This window comes from Rhinopithecus bieti, unplaced genomic scaffold, assembly GCF_001698545.2.
Source record: "Rhinopithecus bieti isolate Rb0 unplaced genomic scaffold, ASM169854v2 scaffold_1467, whole genome shotgun sequence".
Lineage (NCBI taxonomy): Eukaryota > Metazoa > Chordata > Mammalia > Primates > Cercopithecidae > Rhinopithecus > Rhinopithecus bieti.
The window spans coordinates 4,172,256-4,195,677 of NW_016803692.1; the positions used below are offsets into that span (position 1 = coordinate 4,172,256).

The 23,422-nt window shown below is 38.2% G+C and overlaps 1 protein-coding gene across 1 annotated transcript in view; it reads right to left on the reverse strand.

The window, feature by feature from the left end:
* The window catches only part of DNAI3 (dynein axonemal intermediate chain 3), a 76,285-nt gene that overhangs the window by 30,302 nt on the left and 22,561 nt on the right, over window positions 1-23,422 (reverse strand). The window contains exons 4-14 of the mRNA XM_017851286.1: window positions 22,796-22,977; window positions 21,795-21,899; window positions 19,617-19,766; window positions 18,277-18,476; window positions 13,812-13,928; window positions 10,406-10,596; window positions 9,502-9,626; window positions 8,039-8,128; window positions 6,472-6,558; window positions 5,479-5,607; window positions 1,441-1,514 (exon numbers count right to left, since the gene is read on the reverse strand). Of these exons, the coding sequence (XP_017706775.1) occupies window positions 1,441-1,514; window positions 5,479-5,607; window positions 6,472-6,558; window positions 8,039-8,128; window positions 9,502-9,626; window positions 10,406-10,596; window positions 13,812-13,928; window positions 18,277-18,476; window positions 19,617-19,766; window positions 21,795-21,899; window positions 22,796-22,977 (1,450 nt within the window). The remainder of the gene's footprint in view (window positions 1-1,440; window positions 1,515-5,478; window positions 5,608-6,471; window positions 6,559-8,038; window positions 8,129-9,501; window positions 9,627-10,405; window positions 10,597-13,811; window positions 13,929-18,276; window positions 18,477-19,616; window positions 19,767-21,794; window positions 21,900-22,795; window positions 22,978-23,422) is intronic.

Genomic DNA, 23,422 nt, shown 5'->3' on the forward strand with positions numbered 1-23,422 from the left:
CAAATCTCTGGGGCTATTTTCAAGGTCCAAGTCAGTTCTTCCTTTGATTCAGGAACGTCATTACTTACTAGCTACAATATAGGACATTCAGTAGTGCTATGTATAACTCACTCTATATTTAGTCAGCTATAGGTGGAATATGAATTCGCCTTCAGAGCCTCATATTTATCTTTTCCTTTTTCTTTTTTTGAGACAGAGTTTTGCTCTTGTTGCCCAGGCTGGAGTGCAATGGCACAATTTCGCTCCTCATGTTTTCTATTTGTAAATATTTTTCAGGGTTGTTGCAAATATAAAGATAGTTAACCTATTAAAGCACCCAGTAGAGTATTGGCATAAATATCCAATACATTTATTTCCAATAAACTTATTTCTTTCCCTTAAGTTAGCCACAGTAAGTTCTCATTGCCTGTTGTCACAGAATCTTCCCCAATACGTGCTCACAGGATTAATCATGTCTCTCTCATCCCTGGCCCGTGGCTGCTGCTAACATCACTTGTTCCTTCTCCCATCACTCCACAACTTCTTCTGTGGCGTATGGTGTCGTTTCCACTGGGGTCAAAGCTGTTTGGAATGGGAAAGTTTGTCCAGTATTTGGATGCTAGATAATGATATTATTCTTCATATTTCCTGTTTCATTATGAATTCTTAGTTCTATAAACTGGGAGATGTAATTTTATTTAAGTAAATCTTCTTCAACGTAGCTACCGAATTGTTTTAAGAACACTTTTATAAATATACAATAAAATGTAAAACTCTTCTACTTTTAAAAGAAGCTTTCCCAATTAAATGTTGTAATCTTCAAAATTCCTAGATAAAATTGAATATAAATAACATATATTACAAATTTACAAATATGAGAATGTGAAGAAGGAGAACTATGGATAATACTATACAACGTTATCAACCACAAAGCTTAGTTAATTCTTCTTTACATAACATATTTACCTCTATAAAACAATTTTTAAGCCAGCAACAATCCATAACATTCTTTCATTTCGTTATATTAGATTTAATTGCTACAATAAATATTAAGGAGAAGAAGACACTGATTTTAGGAGCACCTAAGAAAAAACAACATGTATGAAAACACATTAGGAAATGTTTGGGCTGGGCGCGGTGGCTCACGCCTGTAATCCCAGCACTTTGAGTGGCCGAGACGGGCGGATCACGAGGTCAGGAGATCGAGACCATCCTGGCTAACACGGTGAAACCCCGTCTCTACTAAAACATACAAAAAACTAGCCGGGCGTGGTGGCGGGCGCCTGTAGTCCCAGCTACTCGGCAGGCTGAGGCAGGAGAATGGCATAAACCCGGGAGGCGGAGCTTGCAGTGAACTGAGATCCGGCCACTGCACTCCAGCCTGGGAGACAGAGCAAGACTCCGTCTCAAAAAAAACAAAAAACAAAACAAAAAAAAGGAAATGTTTGAAACAAGACTTACCAATCTGCTGAACATGTGACAAGCTGACAGCATATTCCACTTCGATTCTCAAAGACGGAGCCCATTCTGTTAATCTGTTTTTCAAACATGAAAGGGAAATAAAATTGTTTTTCTCATAGCTATTTACCTTTTAAATTCTTTTCTTCTTTGTTTTAAATGTTAATAAAAGAACATACTGGCTGGGATCGGTGGCTCACGCCTGTAATCCCAGTATTCTGGGAGGCTGAGGCGGGGCGGATCACGAGGTCAGGAGATCGAGACCATCCTGGCTAACATGGTGAAACCCGTTTCTACTAAAAATGCAAAAAATTAGCCGGGTGTGGTGGCAGGTGCCTGGAGTCCCAGCTACTTGGGAGGCTGAGGCAGGAGAATGGCGTGAACCAGGGAGGCAGAGCTTGCAGTGAGCCGAGATCGCACCACTGCACTCCAGCCTGGGCAACAGAGCGAGACTCCATATCCAAAAAAAAATAAATAAATACTGTTCTGCAATATATTCTTCTCTAGTCTTTTGTCACAGAAACATTTTTACATAGTTGTAATTAGAATGCATCTAAATTTTTATACTGAGATTTTTCACTCCACATAATTTGAACATTTACCTGTATGTTCATAAATTATTATATATATACATAATTATTACTATATAGTATTATTTTGAGAAAGCATCTCACTCTGTGCCCCAGGCTGGAGAGCAGTGGCACAATCTCAGCTCACTGCAACCTCAACCTCCCAGGTTCAAGTGGTCCTCCTGCGTCAGCCTCCTAAGTAGCTGGCATTACCAGCATGTGCCCACCATGCCCAGCCAATTTTTGTATTTTTAGTAGAGACAGGGTTTTGCCATGTTGGCCAAGCTGGTTTGGAACTCCTGGCCTCAAATGATCTGCCCACCTCGGCCTCTGAAAGTGCTGGGATTACACGCATGAGCCATGCGCCCGGCCTCATAAATTATTCTAATCCTTTTATAATATACGGATGATATACCATCATTTCATTATCCATTATTATTAGAAATGTAGGCTCTGACAATTTTTCACTGAATTGTACAGTCGAACATAGGTGCTTTTATGAGGTTGCTAAGCAGGTAGATCAATGGAAAAGAGGCTAAGTGTTAAATGAGACACCAAATAAAAGTGTGCCATGATTGTTGTAAGACCTGCCTTTTTTGTAATTATGGGCATAACTGCATGCACACAGAGGATTCACAGGAGGGTTTATGGTTCCTCAGGTCCTAGAAGGTCCAAAATTCCAAACCACTAGCTCTCAAAGAAGGCAGCAGGCTTTGAGGCAACCTGTGAAGATGCCACTCTGGAATTGAGAGGGAAACACGTGACTTTCCCCAGTGCTCTAACCTCCTGATAGAACTGATGAGCAAAATAATAAACAGAGGTGGGGCTTCTAGCAGCAAATGAAGTTAGGTGAAAACAGGGGTGGGGAAGGTATAGGTGGTGCCCAGGTCATGACTGCAGGCATCCAGAAGCCAGGCAACCACAAACCTGATGGACATCTCTGTGGCCTGAACTACCAACTTCCACTCATTCCAGAACCTGCATGGTGTTACCTCTCTCTCTACTGAGGCTTTCCTGCTATAATGAAGTCAGAGACCCCAGAGATGTGTTTGCTCTGGGGTTTTATGTTTTAATGACTAAAACTCCAAAAACATAACAGTATTATAGAAGTTTGGAAAACAGAATATTTTAGAATCATATATAATTCTGCCTTATAATCTCTTCCAGTCTTCTTTCATGGAAACACTTTGACATGATTTTTCAAGGTATGCATATAATTTTGTATCTAGATATACAAATTGGATCATTTCTTAGTATGAATTCTCTAAAACTGGAATTACTGGTCAAACAGTTTGAAAATCTGGATGACTTAAGAACCACCTTGACTAACTGCATTCCAAAAGTTTTATGTTGAAATCAGCAATGTGTTGTGGTTTCACCACTTTATTCTTTTTTAACATATTAATCAAAATTTTCATTTAAAAATTAAATAAATCCAAAATGGCACATTATTGTTGCCTTACTATTAATTTCTTTGATATTAGAATGGCTGAATGATTTTCATGTTGATTTATTGTTTTATTTTATAAGTCTTTTGCTTATTTATCAAAAATTTTTATATTTACGATATTTGGTACAAATATTTTCCTCCATTTTGTTATTTGTTCTTTACTTTTTATTTTTTATTGATGCATAGCAGATGGACATATTTTGGGGGTATATATGATATACTGATACATTCATAAAATGTTTAAAGATGAAATCAGGGTATTTGGCCTATCCATTACCTTAAATATTAATATTTCTTTTCTTTATACTAGGAACAATCAAATGATTCTCTTCTAGCTATTTTGTAATGTATAATAGATTATTGTTAATTATAGTCACCCTACTAATCTATCAAACACTGGGTCTTATTTCTTCTATCTAACTGTATATTTGTACACCCATTAATTAACCTCTCTTTATCCCTCTCATTATTTAATTTTTTTTTTTTTTTTTTTTTTTTTTTTTTTTTTTTTTTTTTTTTTTTACTTAGAGATGGGGTTTCGCCATGTTGCCCAGGCTGGTCTTAAACTCCAAGTCATCCTCCTGCCTCAGCCTCCCAGTGTTGGGATTATAGGTGTGGATGAGCCACCATGCCTGGCCTCTCATTATTTTTTAACTTAGAAATTTATATTTGTATATTTTGAATCTGTCAATCATTCCTTTCTGATTTCTTTCAACATTAATTATCTTTGAAAACTATCTTCATTCCAGAGTCTGATATTCTATTTTGATTTACTGTATTTTTATATGATTTGTTATTTTCTTTTGTTTTCTTTTTTTTTTTGAGACAGAGTCTGGAGTCTGGCTCCGCTGCCCAGGCTGGAGTGCAGGGCTGCGATCTCGGCTCACTGCAAGCTCCACCTCCTGGGTTCACGCCATCCTCCCATCTCAGCCTCCCGAGTAGCTGGGACTACAGGAGCCCGCCACCATGCCCGGCTAATTTTATTTTTGTATTTTTAGTAGAAACAGGGTTTCACCGTGTTAGCCAGGATGGTCTCGATCACCTGACCTCGTGATCCCCCTGCCTCCAACTCCCAAAGTGCTGGGATTACAGGCGTGAGCCACTGCGCCCGGCCTGTTATTTTCATTTAAATTTAAAATCATCTCAATAAAATTGCATGCATGGTGTGCATTGAAATGGAAGTGATATGAAGTTCCTTTACTTGTATTACAACTCCCATTAGTACTTGTAAACTTTTAATATATCACAGAAACTATATGTGGGCTATTTATTTTGGTTCATTATGACTTTTAAAAGTATCATTGCTTTGCATCATCCATTTGAATACCTCTTACAACTGGTATAATGATAATCACCTCTTACAACTCTAATTTCTCAGAATATTCTTGATATTTCACCTGTTAATTCTTCAAAGTACATAGTAGATCTTTAATGCCCTTGAGGGAAACATTTGGGGAACTTGCCGGTTTCCAAATTTATAGACCCCATGCTTTGTGAGGTTATAGTCAAGTAAGTATACAACCATAAAGACAAACGCCAATGCAGAAGCCAGGCAGTCAGCTAGGCTCATGGACTGCACAACTAGTTTTCACCCACCAGCCTCTCAGCACACTCAATTCCAGATTGTGCCCAGCAAAATTACATGGTATGTCACAGATCTTTAGGGTTCCCTTCCCCCAAATATCTGAGATCATAAATCTTAAATTCATACATGGTAAGGGTGTAAAATATTTGCAGTTCATTTCTACACATCAAGCCCTCATTTTCTCCACTATTGTATTATATCAGTGTTGATACCACCCACATTTTTTAGTTAGAAGCCAATTGAGTTGAAAGATTGGCCTTATTCTTACTCCAGCTCAGATACTGGTCTGGCAACAGTAACCCAATTTTTTGATGCTTAGTTCCTGGTTATTTCACAATTTAAGTGTAAATGAATTGTTGACTTGAAACATCTTCTTTGCATAAAATCTGAAAACGTATAATTCAGCAGGCGAAAAGTATAAGGCCATCAAGTCTCACCTCAAATGTGTCAGACAGCCAGTGTATATCTGTAATTACTTTCTTATGTCCATTTTCTATTGAAGAGACTGCACAGTGTCTGATATACATTGCTTCTTTATTACTCTCCGGTTCAAGGAGAAACATAGGCTGAAAAATATTAAAAGAAAGTTAAGTGCTAATTTCAGAGGGCTGATGAATGAACTCACACTTTACTCATCATCCCAATTAAAATTAACAATTTAGAGATACACTAGTTCAAGGAAAATCATAAATTAGTGTTTCTATATATCATATATTTAGGGAATAGTTTGGTCTAAGACTGTATCTCTAAACTTAGCAAGTATTATTGACCTACTCCCTAAAGAATCAATGAGGCATCTCATTCTAGAGGGAGTATTTCTTTGTGCCTATAGAAGGCCGCATCTCACCATTCTTTGGTAAGAGACTTGTTGATGTTAAAGCTGAAGAACTGAGCTGGAGTAGATGTGTAATATGGTGGGTAGGTATGGAGTTGGGAACTGAGGAATCTTCTCAACCCTCTTAACAGAATCCATAGCCCCACAAAACCATGGTATATTATCATCAAATATGATGTAACCCCTTCATTTTATACATGAGAAAAGCTATCCTGCTGAGGTGAGGTGGCACGTCCAAACTCACAGGACTACGATCCACAGCCTGGGTATCCGCTCTTCTGTCCAGTGCTCTTTCAATCACCTCACTTTAGGCAAGTCACATGGTCCCTTCATTTCATTTAACAATAACAACCAGACAGAACTTCATATCCTTGGGTAGATGGTGCAACTTGATTCATTGTGTTTTAATCAAGGGCCCACATAAAAGTGATTCAGAACATGTTCACAAGCACAGGTGAAGGCTTGGGAAATAACATTCTTTTATTTTTTCCTTTTTTCTCTTGAGTTTTTATTAGCCTTGGCAACTATATTATGTACTTTCCCATAAACTCTTAAATGGAAAAAACTTGCAAATGAAATGTTATAAAAAGCTTACCTTCAGTGTGGCTTTTTTACTTCTACTACCACCTGCCTTAACGTTTTCTATGCGATCTGCATGTGTGGTGATATCCCACATGACAATCTAAAACAGAAATAAATGTTATCATAACCTTTTCAGAAAATATCTAATTAAGTCTTAATTTTCTTTTAACTATTGGTTTGTAGCCTGATAAGTCAATCACCATAGGAGATAATCAAATTTAGCTTGTATCTTAAGTGAGTCAGCAATTTTTAAAGCTAGTATAAAATAATGTTTTCTTCTCTGTAAAAGTATCTTTAGCACTTTCATTTTGTGCTCACATTAATAAATGCCAGTATTTTTAAAAAATCCAAAATAAATATCATGCAATTCCCTTTGCTTTGGGAAAAGTTCTTCCTCTGTTTTTGGAAATGTGCTGTGATTGTAAGGACCGTTGCTTTGGACCCAGGAAAAAACAGCCCATACTCCAGAATTGAGTACAAACACCCAACTGTCCAAAGAAGGCTTGGAAGTGATGATTTCGATTTAACTGAATGGCCAACTCTGAATTCTTATGTATCTAGATGGCCATTTTTTAAAAAAAAGTCAGGATAAGGTAGAAATGTAACACTAAATTAGGTTTCCAATGACTAAAAGGTATTTCAGTACACTAAAGTTTTAACAAAATGTTAGGAGTACAGAATTGTAAGTGATTTTATTTTCATCATGTGCTTTTCTGAAACATTCTAAAATAAAGTCACATTACCTTTGTAACGAGTGAAAAAGGCATTTCAGGATTTGCAAGGCTTGGAGGATGGGCTCTGAGTCATTATGACCCTCAGTTATTGTTGAACAAAACTGAGGGAGAAAAAATTGTTTTCCTGGTTATTTTGGTTCTGGATAAACAGACATGGAAGCTGCAGGCATTTACATTTTAACCGCAAGGAAGTATTTCAAGCCACACACACAAAAATTATATACCCTTTTAATGGTCAAACCGACTCAGTCACAATGAATTTAAACTTTGACCATAAAACAGTTTTACGATTGTTTTGCTTCACTAGAGAAACAGTATATTGGAGGATAGGATCTAAATTTGGTATTAGATAACTTAAAAAGAAGATAAAAGCAAATGGTATTTATCTATCTACATATAATCTATATATATCTCTATCTATCTATCTATAAATTCAGTGATGTATGTATGCTTTCTAGTGAATTCCTGTTTAAGTTCCGAATCATCCCCTAACTCCTACTCCCTAGGAAATTTCAGAAGAGGCCTTTTTTTCCAAGAAGTAGTAATGCTTGTAGCTTTTGTTCTTCCATGGAATCTTATACAATATGTGGTTCGGTCCCAGTAACACAAATAGATTTCACTCAGTTCTGTTTCAGTTTTGAAGCTGGGTTACCCCATGAACACCTCAGGAGTTGATACCATGTGTAACACGTCTCTATACCCTGCTTCCTGGTGTGGTGTCTGGCACACAATTGGCATGCCTTCCTTCTGCTGAATTGAATCCTTAAGTCCAAGGAACTGCCAAATCAAAACTTATTACCAAAGCTTGTCTACATTAATACATAGCTGAAAAAATTCCGTAAGTACCTGCCCATTGATACAGCCTCCAGCAATGATATTAGGATCACTTGGACAGAACTTGAAGCAGAAGATGTCATCTGGGCTCTCCAGCATTAACTAAAGTAAACCCAGCAAATTCATGAAAGAATGAGAAAACAGATTAAGATCATGGCTAGAAAATAATATTAAGACAGTTAAAAGTCTAATTTTGTAGCTATCTATAATAAGCAAGGTGTGTAGAGAGCCTATTCTCAGAGTTCTGCCTCTGAACTAAAAGCTGCTTTTGCTGAATTTTATTGTGCACATTGGCCATAAGAGGGACAGTGAGTATGTTCTCAAGAGGACCCAGGTATCCCCCAACCCACCCCTCAGTAGAAACAAACTGTAGTTATTTGGGGAGCATGTTACAATGTTTATAAACAAAAAGACTATGAAATTCGTGTTCCTTGAAAACCATGGAAGGGAAGCTCTGTGAGGACAGGATCTGTGTCTGTTTTGTCGCTTGCTGAATACTGAGCCAGGCACTCCTGGAGTGGAGAGGAGATCTACAGGGTAGAAAGGTTAGAAAACTCTAGTGAGAGAGTGGCACTGTTTTCGTGGCTGACAAGAAAGGGTTAGAGATCTTTTATTTTGATCTCTGGGTCTATAATCATTAAAGTATTTAGAATCTATTACAGTAAAACTACCTTAATTCAAATGAATTGGGAAAAAGGAAGAAGGGGAGGCCAGGGTTTATTAGGGAAAGTCTTGATTATGCAATACTTTTTAGAAACAAAATATTATTATATTTAAAACATTGAAATAATCTAACACTATACACCACCCACCCACTAAGCAGATGTCTTATTGAGCAGACCATGAAAACTAGAACCCTGTGTAGCAAACCCAGCCTTCAGCCTCATTTTATTTGAATTGCTATGGGTTTTGGTTGGTTTGAGTGGGGTTTCTGTGTGTTTTGGTTTGGTTTTAGTTGAGCTATTTAAAATTGGGCAATTTCATACAAAATTCCAAATTTCTCAATTCTCTTAACAATGGGACCACCTGGCAACAAGAGGGCAGCCAGCCTACAGACAGGTAATGCACTCTCCAAGGCCGCAGTCCGTACCACTCCCCAGTGCTCTCCCACACATTCACTTTTATTTATTATCCAGTGATCCTTGGAATTGAGGAAACCCATGTGAAACTAAAATCTATTTGCATTTGACCAATTGGTATTTAAGTCCATAAAAAAAGTTTGTTTTAAAAATAGTTTAAACATTCTTCTTACGACTTTTGAAAAAAATAGCATGTTGATTTGTTCAATAAACAAATTGTAAACTTTAGTTTTGCTCAAACTGAATGATGACAAGTTCTGCATTGAAGAAAGCCTAGCTTTATAAATGTTTACAACATTACATGATTATAAAGTACTTTGCAATAAAAACTGCTAAAGGTATACATGAAAGTAGTATTTGAAAATTTAGGCTATATGGGCAACTCTTCCTAATTACCTGAGGATGTATAGGATCAGAGAAGCTCCAGAAAAGAATCAGTGATGGCTGCAGCAATAATTTACCAGAAAAGTGAACTCTGTCTTCAAAAGAAAGTCGCACGGCCACCGACACAGCTATTAGCCCTGATTGAAACACATGTAGAAATTAAAGTTGGCAACAACTATACATGGAGAGGTGTCTCTAGCTTTTGCTTTTCTACACAGCCACTCTTCATTTTCACTTTGTCCATGGGAGACCAAGAGTTTTCTTAGAGCTCTGTTGGCTAATGTGGTTGCCACTAGTTACATGTCACTTATTTAGCACTTGAAATCTGGCTGGTCCAAACTGACATGTACTGTTAGTATAAAATATACAGGGGACTCAGAAGATTTTGGAAGAAAAGAAAATCTTGTTTTGTTTCTTTTTTGTGAGGAAAGGGCTAGTGGAGGGTGAAAGGAGGAAGAAAGAGGACAAATACCTCTCTTTCCATGTTTCCACCTTTGCACAACCCTACCTACCTCCCTTGGCTGCTGAGCTCTATAAAGGAGGTACATTTCCTCTCTTGTCTAGTAATCAGAAAGGCAGTGTTAGGAGGAAGAAATTTAGCTTTGGGAGAGCAATAGGCCCAAGCCAAACCCAGACTCTGCCTATGCCACCTGGGTGACCTGGGCAAGTCACTTCCCTGAGTTGAGCTTGGGTCTTTTTGTTGTGAAACAGAGATGATGACAGGTGTGTGTCCTACAGGGTTGTTGGGAGGACACCTGACAGTGAAGATGTGGAAAGCACATGGCAGGTACCTAGTGAGCACAGAGCAAAGGGAAGGTGTCTTATTGACATTGAGCTAGTTTGCAATTTTACATATGAAAGCAACAGACAACTTCAGTGTTATCACAAAACGGAATCCCCATCATTTCCATCTCACCATAGATAGTTGGATGCCATGAGACACAGGTAATCATTTTCTCCGTTGGGCTATGAAGGTCGGTAAAGGACTGGTACTCTTTCAGGTGGGTATCAGTCTTGTCCCCAAAGGTGCCTTCTTCTTCTGCGAGGTGTTTCCAGTCATCAATAAATGTGTTCGTGATTTCATTTTGCTGCAGGGCTATTTCAACACTAATTTGTAAAAATAAAAAGCAATTAAGATACTGGATTTTAGTATCCACTAATGTGACTATCTTAGCAACTCCTTCTCCTTCCTTTATACTGAACAAAAAATAATAATTCTCAATTATATTTGGTAATAATGATTAATCTCATGTGAAATAAATGACTTAAGAGAAAAAAAATCATGGTGGCATGTTACTCAGAACTTCGAGCAACTTCATGATCTGCCTCAGTTTCCAAGCCAAGGCTGTACTCTCTCCAGGTCAATGCCTGAGCATGCAGCTGCAGGGATGGCTGGGCCTGGCCAGTCCTCCTTGTGCAGCACTCCCACAGCAGGCGTCTTTGCTCTGGAGCTCCTGCTGGGTAGGCTGAGAATTTGTCTGATGCTCTACCTTCCTAGTCCTGTCTCCCACTCCTTTATTTTTCACAGTGTAATCCTCAGTAAACTTCTGCCTCTAACTTGATGTCATTTGCTTCCTGGAAAGCCCCAACTGTCACAAATGGCAATTTTCTTAGGCATATTCTGTACTAAATGATCACTTATCCTAAACAGGATAGCCCCAATACATACGTAATTCAAAACAACAAATAAGAGATTCCGAACAAAGGAAGAATTGGAGTTTAGAAGTGTGTGCGTGTGTGTCTGTGTGTGTGTGTGTGTTTGTAGTTTTAGTTGTCACAATGCCTGGGAGGTGCTACTGTGTTTAATTCCATTACCAAACCTCCTGCAATGCATGAGACAGTCCCCAAAATGAAAAAGTAGCCTGCTAAAAATACTAATATTGTTCCTTTAAGATACCATCTGAGTGCTAGGATCATTTGCTAATAGTTAAGGACCTTGGTTTGACAGGCTCCTGCCTTAAAACAGTTCCTATGATAATGATTGTCCCTCTTTATGCTTAGGTCTGAAAGCTCTGCATACTCCCAAAGTCGCTGAGAGCCCTCCCACAATTAGAATGCCACCCAAGGTTTTGCCCTAATGATCAAAACTGTAAACTTCTTGGTTTTATATAGGTGTGGTAAGCTGAAAAAGTGGTTCTCAATTATGAATTTCTTAAAATAAGAAAAAACCCTTTAGATAGTTCAATATAAACAGTAAAAATAGATACTCCTAAAATATAAGAAAGGGCACCATTTGATACCCCTGTCATTGATCATTACACTACCAGTCATTGCCTAATTGAGTCCTCTCTTGGTTAAATTCTTCTTGTACTTCATCTTTCAAAATAGACCCCTTTCCTAAGACCTGGCCACTTAAAGTGTGGTCCAGTGACCACCAACATGACCTGGGGCTGTTAGAAATGCAGAGTCACAGGCTCCACCCCAGACTTACTGAGTCAGAGCCTGCATTTTAACAAGAGTCCTCAGGTGATTCATAAGCACATTGAACACTGAATAACCCTGTGTAGAGGACTGTCGAGACTTAAACAGTTTCCAGTAGAAGCATTAGTAAGCATTTTCCAAATCATATTTCTTTCTGGTTAAGCCTAAATGAGAAAGGAATTCTCATGAGAAAAGTTAAAGACGTGGCTTTCGCTCTGGTTTCCTGATTCTACCTCCTCAGCCAGAATGGGGAAGTAATTCAAACAGAAGAAGTGAAAACACATCTTTCTTCTGGTTTCCGGTTTCTTGCTTTCCTGGAACCATGTGGCTCCTGAGAGTAACACATTGGAGGCTGGCAAAACTGTTGTCTAGGAATTTTAACTCTGAAAGGAAGGTTTCTTAGTTGTTTTGTGAATCCCCCTGAAGTTCCTCTCTCTTGTCTCATGTCATTGCCTTCTTTTCAAATAATGCTTCCCTTAAGTTTGTTTTAGATAAAATTTTGTGAGAAAGAAATTTCCCATTTCTAAAAGGGCTTTCTTCCAGAACAAAATCAGGCTTACCTTAATTAAAAACTACTGAATAAACCTTAAGCAGTTTTAAAGCTGGAAGTTACATTTGCAGTGATATAAACATGGGTTTCTTATTTATTCTTGGCCAGTGCTATTATAATTCCTGTGCCAATTTTCCTCTTTCTTCTTATAGATCTGACTTCTCCTTCCCACATCTCAGGGAGGGAATCATAAAGCTGTCCACTATTCTTTTCTTTATAAGCATGGCAATTCAGAGGAAAGAATAAAAGTCCAGGTCTAAAGATAATATACAGTGTGGATTTATTTTGAACATTTTTTATTACCTCAATATCTAGTTTTCTCTGGATATTGATTATATGTAAACAAACCTCTCATTTTTATTGTTCTTACAGGAAAATTATAATGACTACTAAATTTTGATAAGGGGAGGGGAAACTCAGGTTTTCTTATTTCTACCTCATTGCCCATATAGGAAAAATTATAGCATCCTTCCTGTGAATGAGTGGCAAATAATGTTCTCTCTGAATCATTAACTGAATTTTTGAGCCAGAGTCTCCCTCGGCATAGGTAACAACTTTGAAAGTTGTTGGAATTTTCAGGATATTTAATGCAGTCTGAAAGAACCAATGACATTTCTTAAAAATAAAAAAGCTTCACTTGGGCTATATATGAACTTGACTGCCAAGTTTTTAATTTTGGAAAGAAACAGAAACCAGCCTATCGAATATAACTGACAGACTTGTCCTCCATTGGATCCACTTCTCTAAACTCTAGTATCAGCTTGATGAGAACTTGTCAAGTTGTTTCTCTGGTTTAGAAGCCCCAGAACTCTACCCAGGGTCCTACTAACAGCTTAGGGGGCATTTTGAAGATGCTTCTCTTTCAAAGCCAGTAAGAGTGCAGGAACACAGGAATTGGTGATAAGAGGGAAATGTCCAAAAAGACATTTGAATTCAGGTTCTCATCTACAAAGATATTTTTGGAAATACTTATCATCATCATAACGTCCACAGCATTCTCCTCATCCTACAAAAAGTTAATGAAGAAGAGGAGTTAGGAGTGGAGAAAAAGACTTACATAAAAGTAACCGTGGTAAATACAAGTAATTGTTAATTTGCAATTAGGAAAACATCCTCACACACTCAACTCTTCACACTGTTTGATGTGGCCTTAGCTTGAGAGGGCTAAGATGTTGCATAGCAATAGAAAGGAAAGAAATACTGAATCTGTAGAATGTGTCATACCTGACAACTGTCTTCATACTTTTTATCTAGATACCATATATGGGATTGTTTATTTGGACCTGTTATTCTATGTAAACATATACATTTTATGTTTTATTTTTAAAATTTATAATATGCAATTTTTTACCTTATGGATGCATTGTTAAGAAAATCAACCAAAGGCTTTGATTGTTTGAGTGTCTCTTTTTCCTCTTCTGAGAATTCTCTTGGATAATATTGCGTAGTAGCATTTTTAGGATATGTCCTAATATATTAAAAGAAAATTCAATACCAAAGATTAGGTCAAAGAAGAGCAAATATGGGCCACAACAGGTCAAAAGTGTGTCTCTGTGACGATGTTAGGATATTATTTTATTTTATATTTAAATTATATACATTGAATTTTCTTTATCCTAGACAACTGATATTGACCACTATTCAAAGTCTACATTAATTTTCTCCAACATAATCAAAAGATCTTATTTTGTAAAATTTTATTTAGAAATCATTTCAAACTTACAGAAAAGTTGTAAGAAGGGTATAAAGAATTCCCATACACCCTTCACCCAGATTCATCAATTATTAATGTTTTGCTATCTTTGTCGTTCTCTCTATCTCTTCATTAAGTCAGTGTCCACTTCACCCCATCGTGGGACATTTGGCAATGTCGAGAAACACTTTTGGTAGTCACAACCTAGACATGTTACTGGTGTCTAGTGCATAGAGCCCAGGAATGCTGTTAAACACCCTACAAAGCACAAGACAGCCTTCCCTCAAAGAGAATTATCCAGCCCCAAATGTCAATTGTGTTGAGGTTGAGAAACTCTGCTCTAAACATACAAAACCAGGAATAAGATACATTTCAGCAGTGATGGTGGCAGGAAGACTTGCTCCATCTAGTATGCTCTTAGTGGCCTCTGTATGTGAACACGTCATATGGCATTGTATCTTTGGGCTTTATTGTCAGTCTCAAGTACTAGACTGGGTGAGCCCTTGATCTCGGCATGTGGAGCTTGGAAAAGTCACATGGCACAATCATTAAGAGTGTGGACTCTGGTGATTGGCTGCCTGGCTTTGAAGCCCGCTTCTATCATTTACTAGCTATGTGACCCTTGAGCTAATTATCTAACCTTCTGTACCTGTTTTCTCATCTATAAATAAAATTCTTAAAGTAGCTAGTTCATAGTGTCATTGTAAGGATTGAATGTGTTGATACATGCAAAACTTTAAAAACAGTGCCTACCACATTTTAAGTGCTCAACAAAATACTATGTAGTATTTGTGTTTGTTGAACAAATGTCAGTACAACGCAGAATGTCTCTGTGAGAGATAATATATTAAATGGAGAGTAATCAGACAAAGCGGTAAAGGGAGTTTTGAGTATGTTTACTAGAATAATTCATTTTTTTCCTTGTTTAGGTCAGTATCCATAGCAGAAGGAAGAGTGGTAGAAAGAAATAATATTAGTATTGGAACCAGAGAGACCTGGGTTCAAATCTCAGCTTCGCCTTTTAATTTCTACTCTCTAGACAGGGTTAAGTAAAAAAAAAAAGCTGGGTGCGGTGGCTCATGCCTGTAATCCCAGCACTTTGGGAGGCCGAGATGGGCGGATCACGAGGTCAGGAGATCGAGACCATCCTGGCTAACATGGTGAAACCCCGTCTCTAATAAAAGACACAAAAAATTAGCCAGGTGTGGTGGTGGGCGCCTGTAGTCTCAGTTACTTGGGAGGCTGAGGCAGGAGAATGGCATGAACCTGGGAGGTGGAGCTTACAGTGAACCAAGATTGCGCCACTGCACTCCAGCCTGGGCAACAGAGTGAGACTCTGTCTCAAAAAAAAAAAGATATGTTTTTGGTGGTTTTATCAAAGTAGCAACATGCCTAAGAGTCACTCTTACTTTCAAAATATGATTTGTTTTGTTGTTTTTCAGCAAAACTATTCATTATTGCTTCAGGTTTAAATTATGCCCAAAACATTGGGCTTTCATTTTAACCTCTTTTGCTTCAGTTTCTCTATTTGTAAAATGGGGACAGTGCCTACCTCAGACAGCAGTTGTGAGGATTGAGTTGATGTGTGTAAAAGCACTTAGAAGAATGCCTGGTATGTGGTGGGAACACTAGGCATTTGCTTTCACTGTCATTCTTCGAACTTCATCTTTGATTTTTCTTGACTCCCTCCAATATAATCACATATCCTACCTTCTCCACCTCGTAACAGCTACCCTTCCTAATTTCCTGCTTGAAGTACCAGCCTTCTCCCAGTCATCTAGGTTTAAACCATTTGAGTTCCTTTTAATTCTTCGAAAAAACTTTTTTTTCATTTTGTGGGTCAAGATCTCCCTTATTTCTCATCTGTTTACTCCTTCTACTTAGGAACACTGCCACTATTATTATTATCCGTCTGTATTCTGAGTCTACCTACTGAGTCTACCCTGGCTGACTCATTCTTGGGACTTGTCTGTATCCTAGTAGGAACATAAAATAAATCTCTGGCTGGCTTGACTTAGAAATTTGTCTCAAAATTCAAGTTCCTTTGGTACTAATATCACCTCTCTCCTTCCTCTCTTGCACTCACTTCTTGATATTTATGGATGTCTGATGTCCTCCTTCCCTGCCAGGACTTGACTACCAGTTCTTGCCTTTCTCTTTACCTCCTCTTGTTTTGGCCTGTCTGTTCATCTTCTTCTCTTGTTTCTGACTCATTTCTTGGCCCAACCTTTGGAGTCTGTATATATGTGCCCTGACTTTAACATTGCATTTTCATGGCTTTTAACCTGTTAGTTCACATAGATCTGAAAAGTATCTTCTGTATTGCATTCCATGTTGCTGAGCCCTGCTTCTCCTGGTCATGACCTGTCTTATTGTATATTTCATAGCTCTTCACTTAACAGTGAATTCAAATCTGTCATCATTCTGTACATTCTTCCTTACCTATATCCTTTTCTTCCTGTTTTCCCTCTTCCATTCCTTTTTCCCCACCATTTAATAAATATATGCCAGGAACTGTCCTAGGAGTTGGGAACATAGCAGTAAACAAAATATACAAAGTTTTTATCTCACAGAGCTTAAATTCCAAGGGCAGAGTGAGGAGAAGAGAGACAATAAAAAACACAAATCAAGTGATTATAGCACAATGGAGAAAAATAGAGTAAGGGGATAGATGGTAATGGAGTTGTTACTTTTTTTTTTTTTTTTTTTTTTTTTTTTGAGATGGAGTCTCGCTCTGTTGCCAGGCTAGAGTGTAGTGGCACGATCTCGGCTCACTGCAACCTCTGCCTCGTGGGTTCAAGCAATTCTCCTGCCTCAGCCTCCCAAGTACCTGGGATTACAGGCACAGGCCACCACGCCCAGCTAATTTTTGTATTTTTAGTAGAGATGGGGTTTCACCATGTTGGTCAAGATGGTCTCGATCTCTTGACCTCATGATCCACCCACCTCAGCCTCCCAAAGTGTTGGGATTACAGGCGTGAGCCACGGCGCCCAGCTGAGTTATTGCTTTTATATAGGAGTGTCAGGGAATGCCTCGTTTGAGCAGAGATCTGAATGAAGGAGGGAATAAACACAAGGGAAGAGCATTCTATGTAAAGGACTTGTAAGCGTAAACACATCATGTATGAGTATGCATGGTAAATCAAGGAATGAAGAAGCCAGTGTGGCTGGATGGATGAGCAGGGAGAACTGTGGGAAATTAGGGCAGAGGGGTAAAGGGATCTAGATCATATGAAGCATCGTAGGTTCCTTTGGGATGACAGGCCATTGGAAGGTTTTGATCAGTGACATGATCTGACTTGCATTTTAATAGGATTACCAGGGCTTCTCTATGGAGAATAGAATGCAGGAGAGAAAGGATGGATAGAGGAAGTCCACTTAGAAGGAATTATAGTAATCCAAGCAGGAGATGATGATGAATGGTCTAAGGTAATAGCAGTGGGTAAATTTTGAAGATAGACCCAACAAAATCCAAGGCTTTTGGTCTGAGTAATTAGAAGAATATCATTACCATTTACAGAGAGGAGGAAGATTCAGCATGGGCAGAGGCAGGAAGAGGTGGAACCGCAGGTATTCTGGGAACTGGAAGCAACTCATAGGGCTGGCACACAGAGAGCTTGTTCAGGAACAAGGGATGATGGGGCTGGAGAGGCAGACAGTGCCTCATCATGGAGGAAGGAGAACCTCATATGCCATCCTAAGGGCTCTGGATGGATGTATTTTTTAAGTGATGGAAGCCAGAGAAGAAACCTAGACAATGAAGTAACACCATCTGATTTGATGTTTAAGAATGATGACTTAGGAGGTAGAACAGAGCAATGAGGGGCAATTGTAATATGCCAGATGACAGATGACCAGCACTGTCATGATTAACAGCATCACTCATTTTCCTACTCCAGCCTTTACAATCTTCTATACTTGTATCTCATTTTCCTGTTATGATTTTTAAAGGCATTATTGAATATAATTAGATCTTCCTGAATTGAATTACTCTGTGGAGATCTATGTGTCATCATCATTAATCCATTTCTATTTATTATAAAGAGCTCTCAAAATAATAATGGATGTTATCAGATTTTACTGTAACTGGCTCTAAAATTACATACACCCATCACATACTTACCATTTTGTCTGAGTGCTTATGTCCTTTATTTGGGGGATTACTTGCATGCCAACATCTTTTTCAAGTTGTTTAAGGGTAAAATTTTTATCTGGGTAGGCTGTACATTCAATATAGGCATCTTTTACACTGGAAGCATTCTGGTCACTGAACTTAATTGGTGCACCAAATTCACTTCGTTTTCGAGAAATCATATATGTAATCTGTAACACATGTAAACAGTAAAGGTAACACAATGAAGTCCCTGAAGAAAAACTGATGTATAGGCAACGTTGGTACTCTGCCCAGATCCGTTCATAGCCCTTTGTGCACTTTCTGTGAGTGCCTCCAGCTTTGTGTGCTTTCCATTCGCACAAGCAGCACCTGCTCCTCCTCTTTGGAGGGCTGCTCTAGGGCTATCAGGACCACTTTGCCAGCAGGTGCAAAGAACAGGAAGTAACTAGTAGTTTCATCTTGACTAATGGTAGACTGGCAGGAGGGATACATAAATCCTTCTCCTTAGCTTCTGTTTGGAACAACTCTGAGGTATAATTTACACTCCAGAATTCCTCTCCGGGTTTGGCTGAAGCCTTCCCTCTGCAGACTTTTGCCAGAGAGTGCAGCCTGGCAGGGTTTCCTCCATATCCCTGTTCAGCTGCTTGTCGTGTTCTCTTCTGGAGCACTTTCCTAATAAACCACTCACACACAATTCCCCCTCACAGGAGTTCCTTTGAGAGGGAATGCCACTATATTAGCTTCCTACAGCTGCCATAACCAAGTACTACAAATGGGGTGGCCTAAAACAACAGAAACTTATTCTCTTACAGTTGTGGAGGGTAGAAGTTTGAAACTGAAGAGTTTGAGGGTTGTTTCCTTCTGAAGGCTCTGAGGGAGAATCTGTTCCGTTTCTCTCCTGGCTTCTGGTGACAGCCAGCAATCCTTGTGTTCCTTGGTTTGTGTATCCATCTTTCGAGCCTCTGCCTGCTTCTTTACATGCCATTCTCCTTCTTTGTCATTCCCATGGCCATCTTATCACAAGGACACCAGTCGTATTGGATTGGGGCCTACCCTACTCCAGTATGACCTCATCTTAAATAGTTATACTTGCAATGACACTATTTCCAGATAGAATCACATTCTAGGGTGCTGGAGGTTAGAAGTTCAATATACCATTTTTTGGAGACAAAATTCAACCCATAACACCCACTTAAGACAATGACCATTCTTCTGTAAAAGCAAACCAAAACAACACACCAAAAACTATGCCTCCACAGCAAACACAGTAAACCTTATGAATTCCTCAGGAGTAAGGGTTGTTCAGCTATAGGGAGGTAATGATTACAGATCATATTTAACCCTCTAACCTGCTTTGTAGATTCCGTAACTGATGCTTCCTCAATTTCTTTTTCACTGCCCAAAGAAACCCATGGTTTAGAGACAGGTGGTTTATAAATATACACATCTTCAGGAATATATTCTTTATATTCCTCTTGTTCTTCTGATACTTCTGGGGGCTAAAGTAAAATAAATAGCATTCTACAATATATGCCCAAGTTTAGGTTATAGCTATATGTATATATTTTGCAACAAACTTTACTTTTATATAAATTCATTAAGTACTGTCTTACTTTTTTTTGTCAATTCATACTTTTGAATTATGAAAAGGAAACAAAGCAAAAGAAAGGAAAAGAAAAGAGATCTCAGGAATACAGAAAGAAGAAAAAGACAGTAGACAAGAAGATATATATATATACACACACACAACTCTACATATAGATGTGTATATATATACATACACACACACACTGCTGCTTTATTTGTAACAGTAAAAAAAAATCAACCAAATGAATATCAATAGAGGAATGGATTGATGACACTGTGGTAGAACCATAAAATAAAATTCCATAGAGCAGTTATAATGAACAAATTTTATCTACATATATATGGTATCTAAATATACTGATACTTATAGATCCTAGAATTTTATAATTTGGTGAAAAATGAAGTTGCAGACTGAGTATAAAAATGACACAATTTTTATGTGAATGCTAAGTTAATAAGACTATAAAATCTATTATTTGTGGAACATAAATATATGGTAAAAGTATAAAACCACAGACAAGAACAGTATGTAACAATTTAGAATAATGGTTCCTCATAGGGAGGAGTGAAGAAAACGGAATTAGGGAGGATACGAGAGGGAGTGGAATATTGTCTGTAATTTTATTTATTTTGTTAAAAGTTTCAAAGTAAATATAAAATTAATATTTTAAAATTCTGGATAATGAAGTGTAGATATTTGTTATACTACTCTCTAGTTTTTTCTATACATTTAAAATATTTCATAACAATAAGAAATTAAAACAGAACAGCAATCATAAAATAAAATTAAAATGTTAAGGCTAAATGAAAGATGATTTTTAATTGTAAACTGTTAGCTTTTATTTATTTTTTTCTTTTTGAGACAGGGTCTCGCTCTGTCACCCAGGCTGGAGTGCAGAGACATGATCATGACTCACTGCAACCTCCACCTTTCCGGCCCAAGTGATCCACCCATCTCAGCTTCCCAAGTAGCTGGGACTACAGGCACAAGCTACCATGCCTAGCTAATATTTTTATATTTTGTGGTGGCAGGGTCTTGCTATGTTGCTCAGGCTCATCTGGAACTCCAGGCCTCAAGTGACCCCGCCTCAGCCTCCCGAAGTGCTGGGATTACAGGCATGAGCCACTGTGCCTAGCCTAGATATTTTTTAATTATATGGTTTCCCTTTATTCTTATTGCTTATTGGACAGCCACACAAACCTCTCTGTCATCCTCAAACAATTTAACCAAACCTCCCAAATTGCTTCCTTCAATTTGACCAAACAGGGATGGAAGATCAGAAAGAGAGTCTCATACATCTGTTACCTTTCTTGCACACCTTGAACACAGGGCTTTACCTATATGAATCCTCATGAAAGCCCAGGAAATGTGCAATAATGGTGTCACTGTTTTACAGATGAGAGGCTCAGTAACTTACTCAAAGTCATGGAGATGGCAAGAAGAGAAGTAGGAAAGCGGTACTCCAGATTCACTGTTTCCTCTCTCACGAGGTCAACGAAGGGCAAATCTGTTACCCTGAGATACTTGATTTAGTTCATCCCCCATTTACTACTTACTTATTCTAGGTGCCAGAACCTGATCTGGGTCCCAAAGAAACCAAACTGAACAAGAATAATAATCACTATGTTTAGGAATCCTTGAGAGGTACTGCTTCTGCTTCCTTCTGCTAATCAACAAATTGCCCAGCCTGGGCAACATAGTGAGACCTCATCTCTACAAAAAATAAACAAAATTAGCTGGACGTGGTGGTGCATGCCTGTAGTCCCAGCTACTTGGGGGGCTGAGGTGGGAGGACCACTTGGGCCTGGGAGGTTCACGTTGCAGTGACCATGATTGTGCCACTGCACTCCAGCCTGGGTGACAGAGCAAGAGCCTGTCTCAAAAACAAACACAACCACAACAGAAACAAACAAATTACAAGGCCTTCGGGTTTGCTCACATTTAAATAGTTTTCTTTGCCCTCTTCAGTTCCAATAAGATAAAAGTTAAGTCCATATTTGAAGTCTTTGTCATAAACAAGCAGAAGCTCATTTCCAGGATATTCCTACAAAAATATAATTGAGAGAGGAAGTTAATATTCAGTGGTCACTCGGTTTATTTTGACGCCAACACAAAATTCATATTTCTCTAATCAACCAATTATAGAAGATAACCATTGCGCTAATCTATGGCTGATAACATCAAATTGCAAAATTATTTTATTAACTTTAAAAAGCTCTTAAAAATATAATGCATCCAGGGAAATTTACATGCACTTTTACTTCTAACGGGAAAAAAATTTTAAAAAAGCAGTTTTTGTTTGGTATTGTGCTCTGTAGCATGCTTAGAGATAAATCAGAACCAAAATTATGAATTAAACAATTAAAGCAGAAAATAAGGATAGATTCATATTCTAGTTAAAACTGGGCAAAGGTGGAGCACGGTGGCTCATGCCTACAATCCTAGCATTTTGGAAGGCCAAGGCGGGCAGATCACTTGAGCTCAGGAGTCCGACCCCAGCCTGGGCAACGAGGCAAAACCCTGTCTTGACAAAAACAACAATTAGTCGGGCATGGTGGCCTGTGCCTGTGGTCCCAGTTGCTCAGGAGGCTGAGATGGGAGGATTGCTTGAACCTGGGAGGCAGAGGTTGCAGTGAACCATGATTGCGTGTTTAGCCTGGGAGACAGGAGTGAAACCGTGTCTCAAAAAACAAAACAAAACAAAACAAAAACTGGGCAAGGATGAGCTTTTCTGGGTATGGGATTAGATAACAAGTCATTGATGGAATTTTGCTTTTCACAGAGGATCATCAAACAGGATTCCCAAGCAGGGGTGGGCAAGCTAGCACTTGCCCAAAGCAATGGGGCCAGATTTGAACCAACAACCTCTCCAACTTTTGTTATTATGTACCAGGAACTTCTTGAGGTAGGACTGAAAATAAAGAGGGACATTGTGCTTACCTGGACAATTTTTTTGACTGGGTGGAAATCAGATACTGCAGCTCTGTTGCGCAGGTCCTCAAAAATATCCTCTTTATTGATAAGCTTATAAGGTTGTTCATCTGTGATATCTTCATCTATTCGGCAGTTAAATATTTCCTGGGTCTTGGTGGTTAATACTAAAGGATAAATTTCTGGATGACCTAGGAAAGACAAAGTGGAATTTGAACATTAAATATGACCACTTAAAATATTAGCATTAGAAAACATGCAATTGCTTGGTTTTAATAATGATCTTGGTTAAAATTGTAAGACTTTAAAATTATTGTTCCTGTATTTAAAGTAAATATATCCATTATTTTTTAAATGCCAAAACATTTTAAAAAAGAAGAAAATAACAATGGCCCATAATACTACATCTCAAGGAGAAAAACCTCTATTAATATTTTGCTTAGTTTGGCTGGATATGAAATTCTGGGTTGAAAATTCTTTTCTAATTGGCTAGCCATAAGTAGAAAGCTGAAACTGGATCCTTTCCTTACTCCTTATACGAAAATTAATTCAAAATGGATTAGACACTTAAATGTTACAAATAAAAACATAAAAACCCTAGAAGAAAACCTAGGTAATACCATTCAGGACATAGGC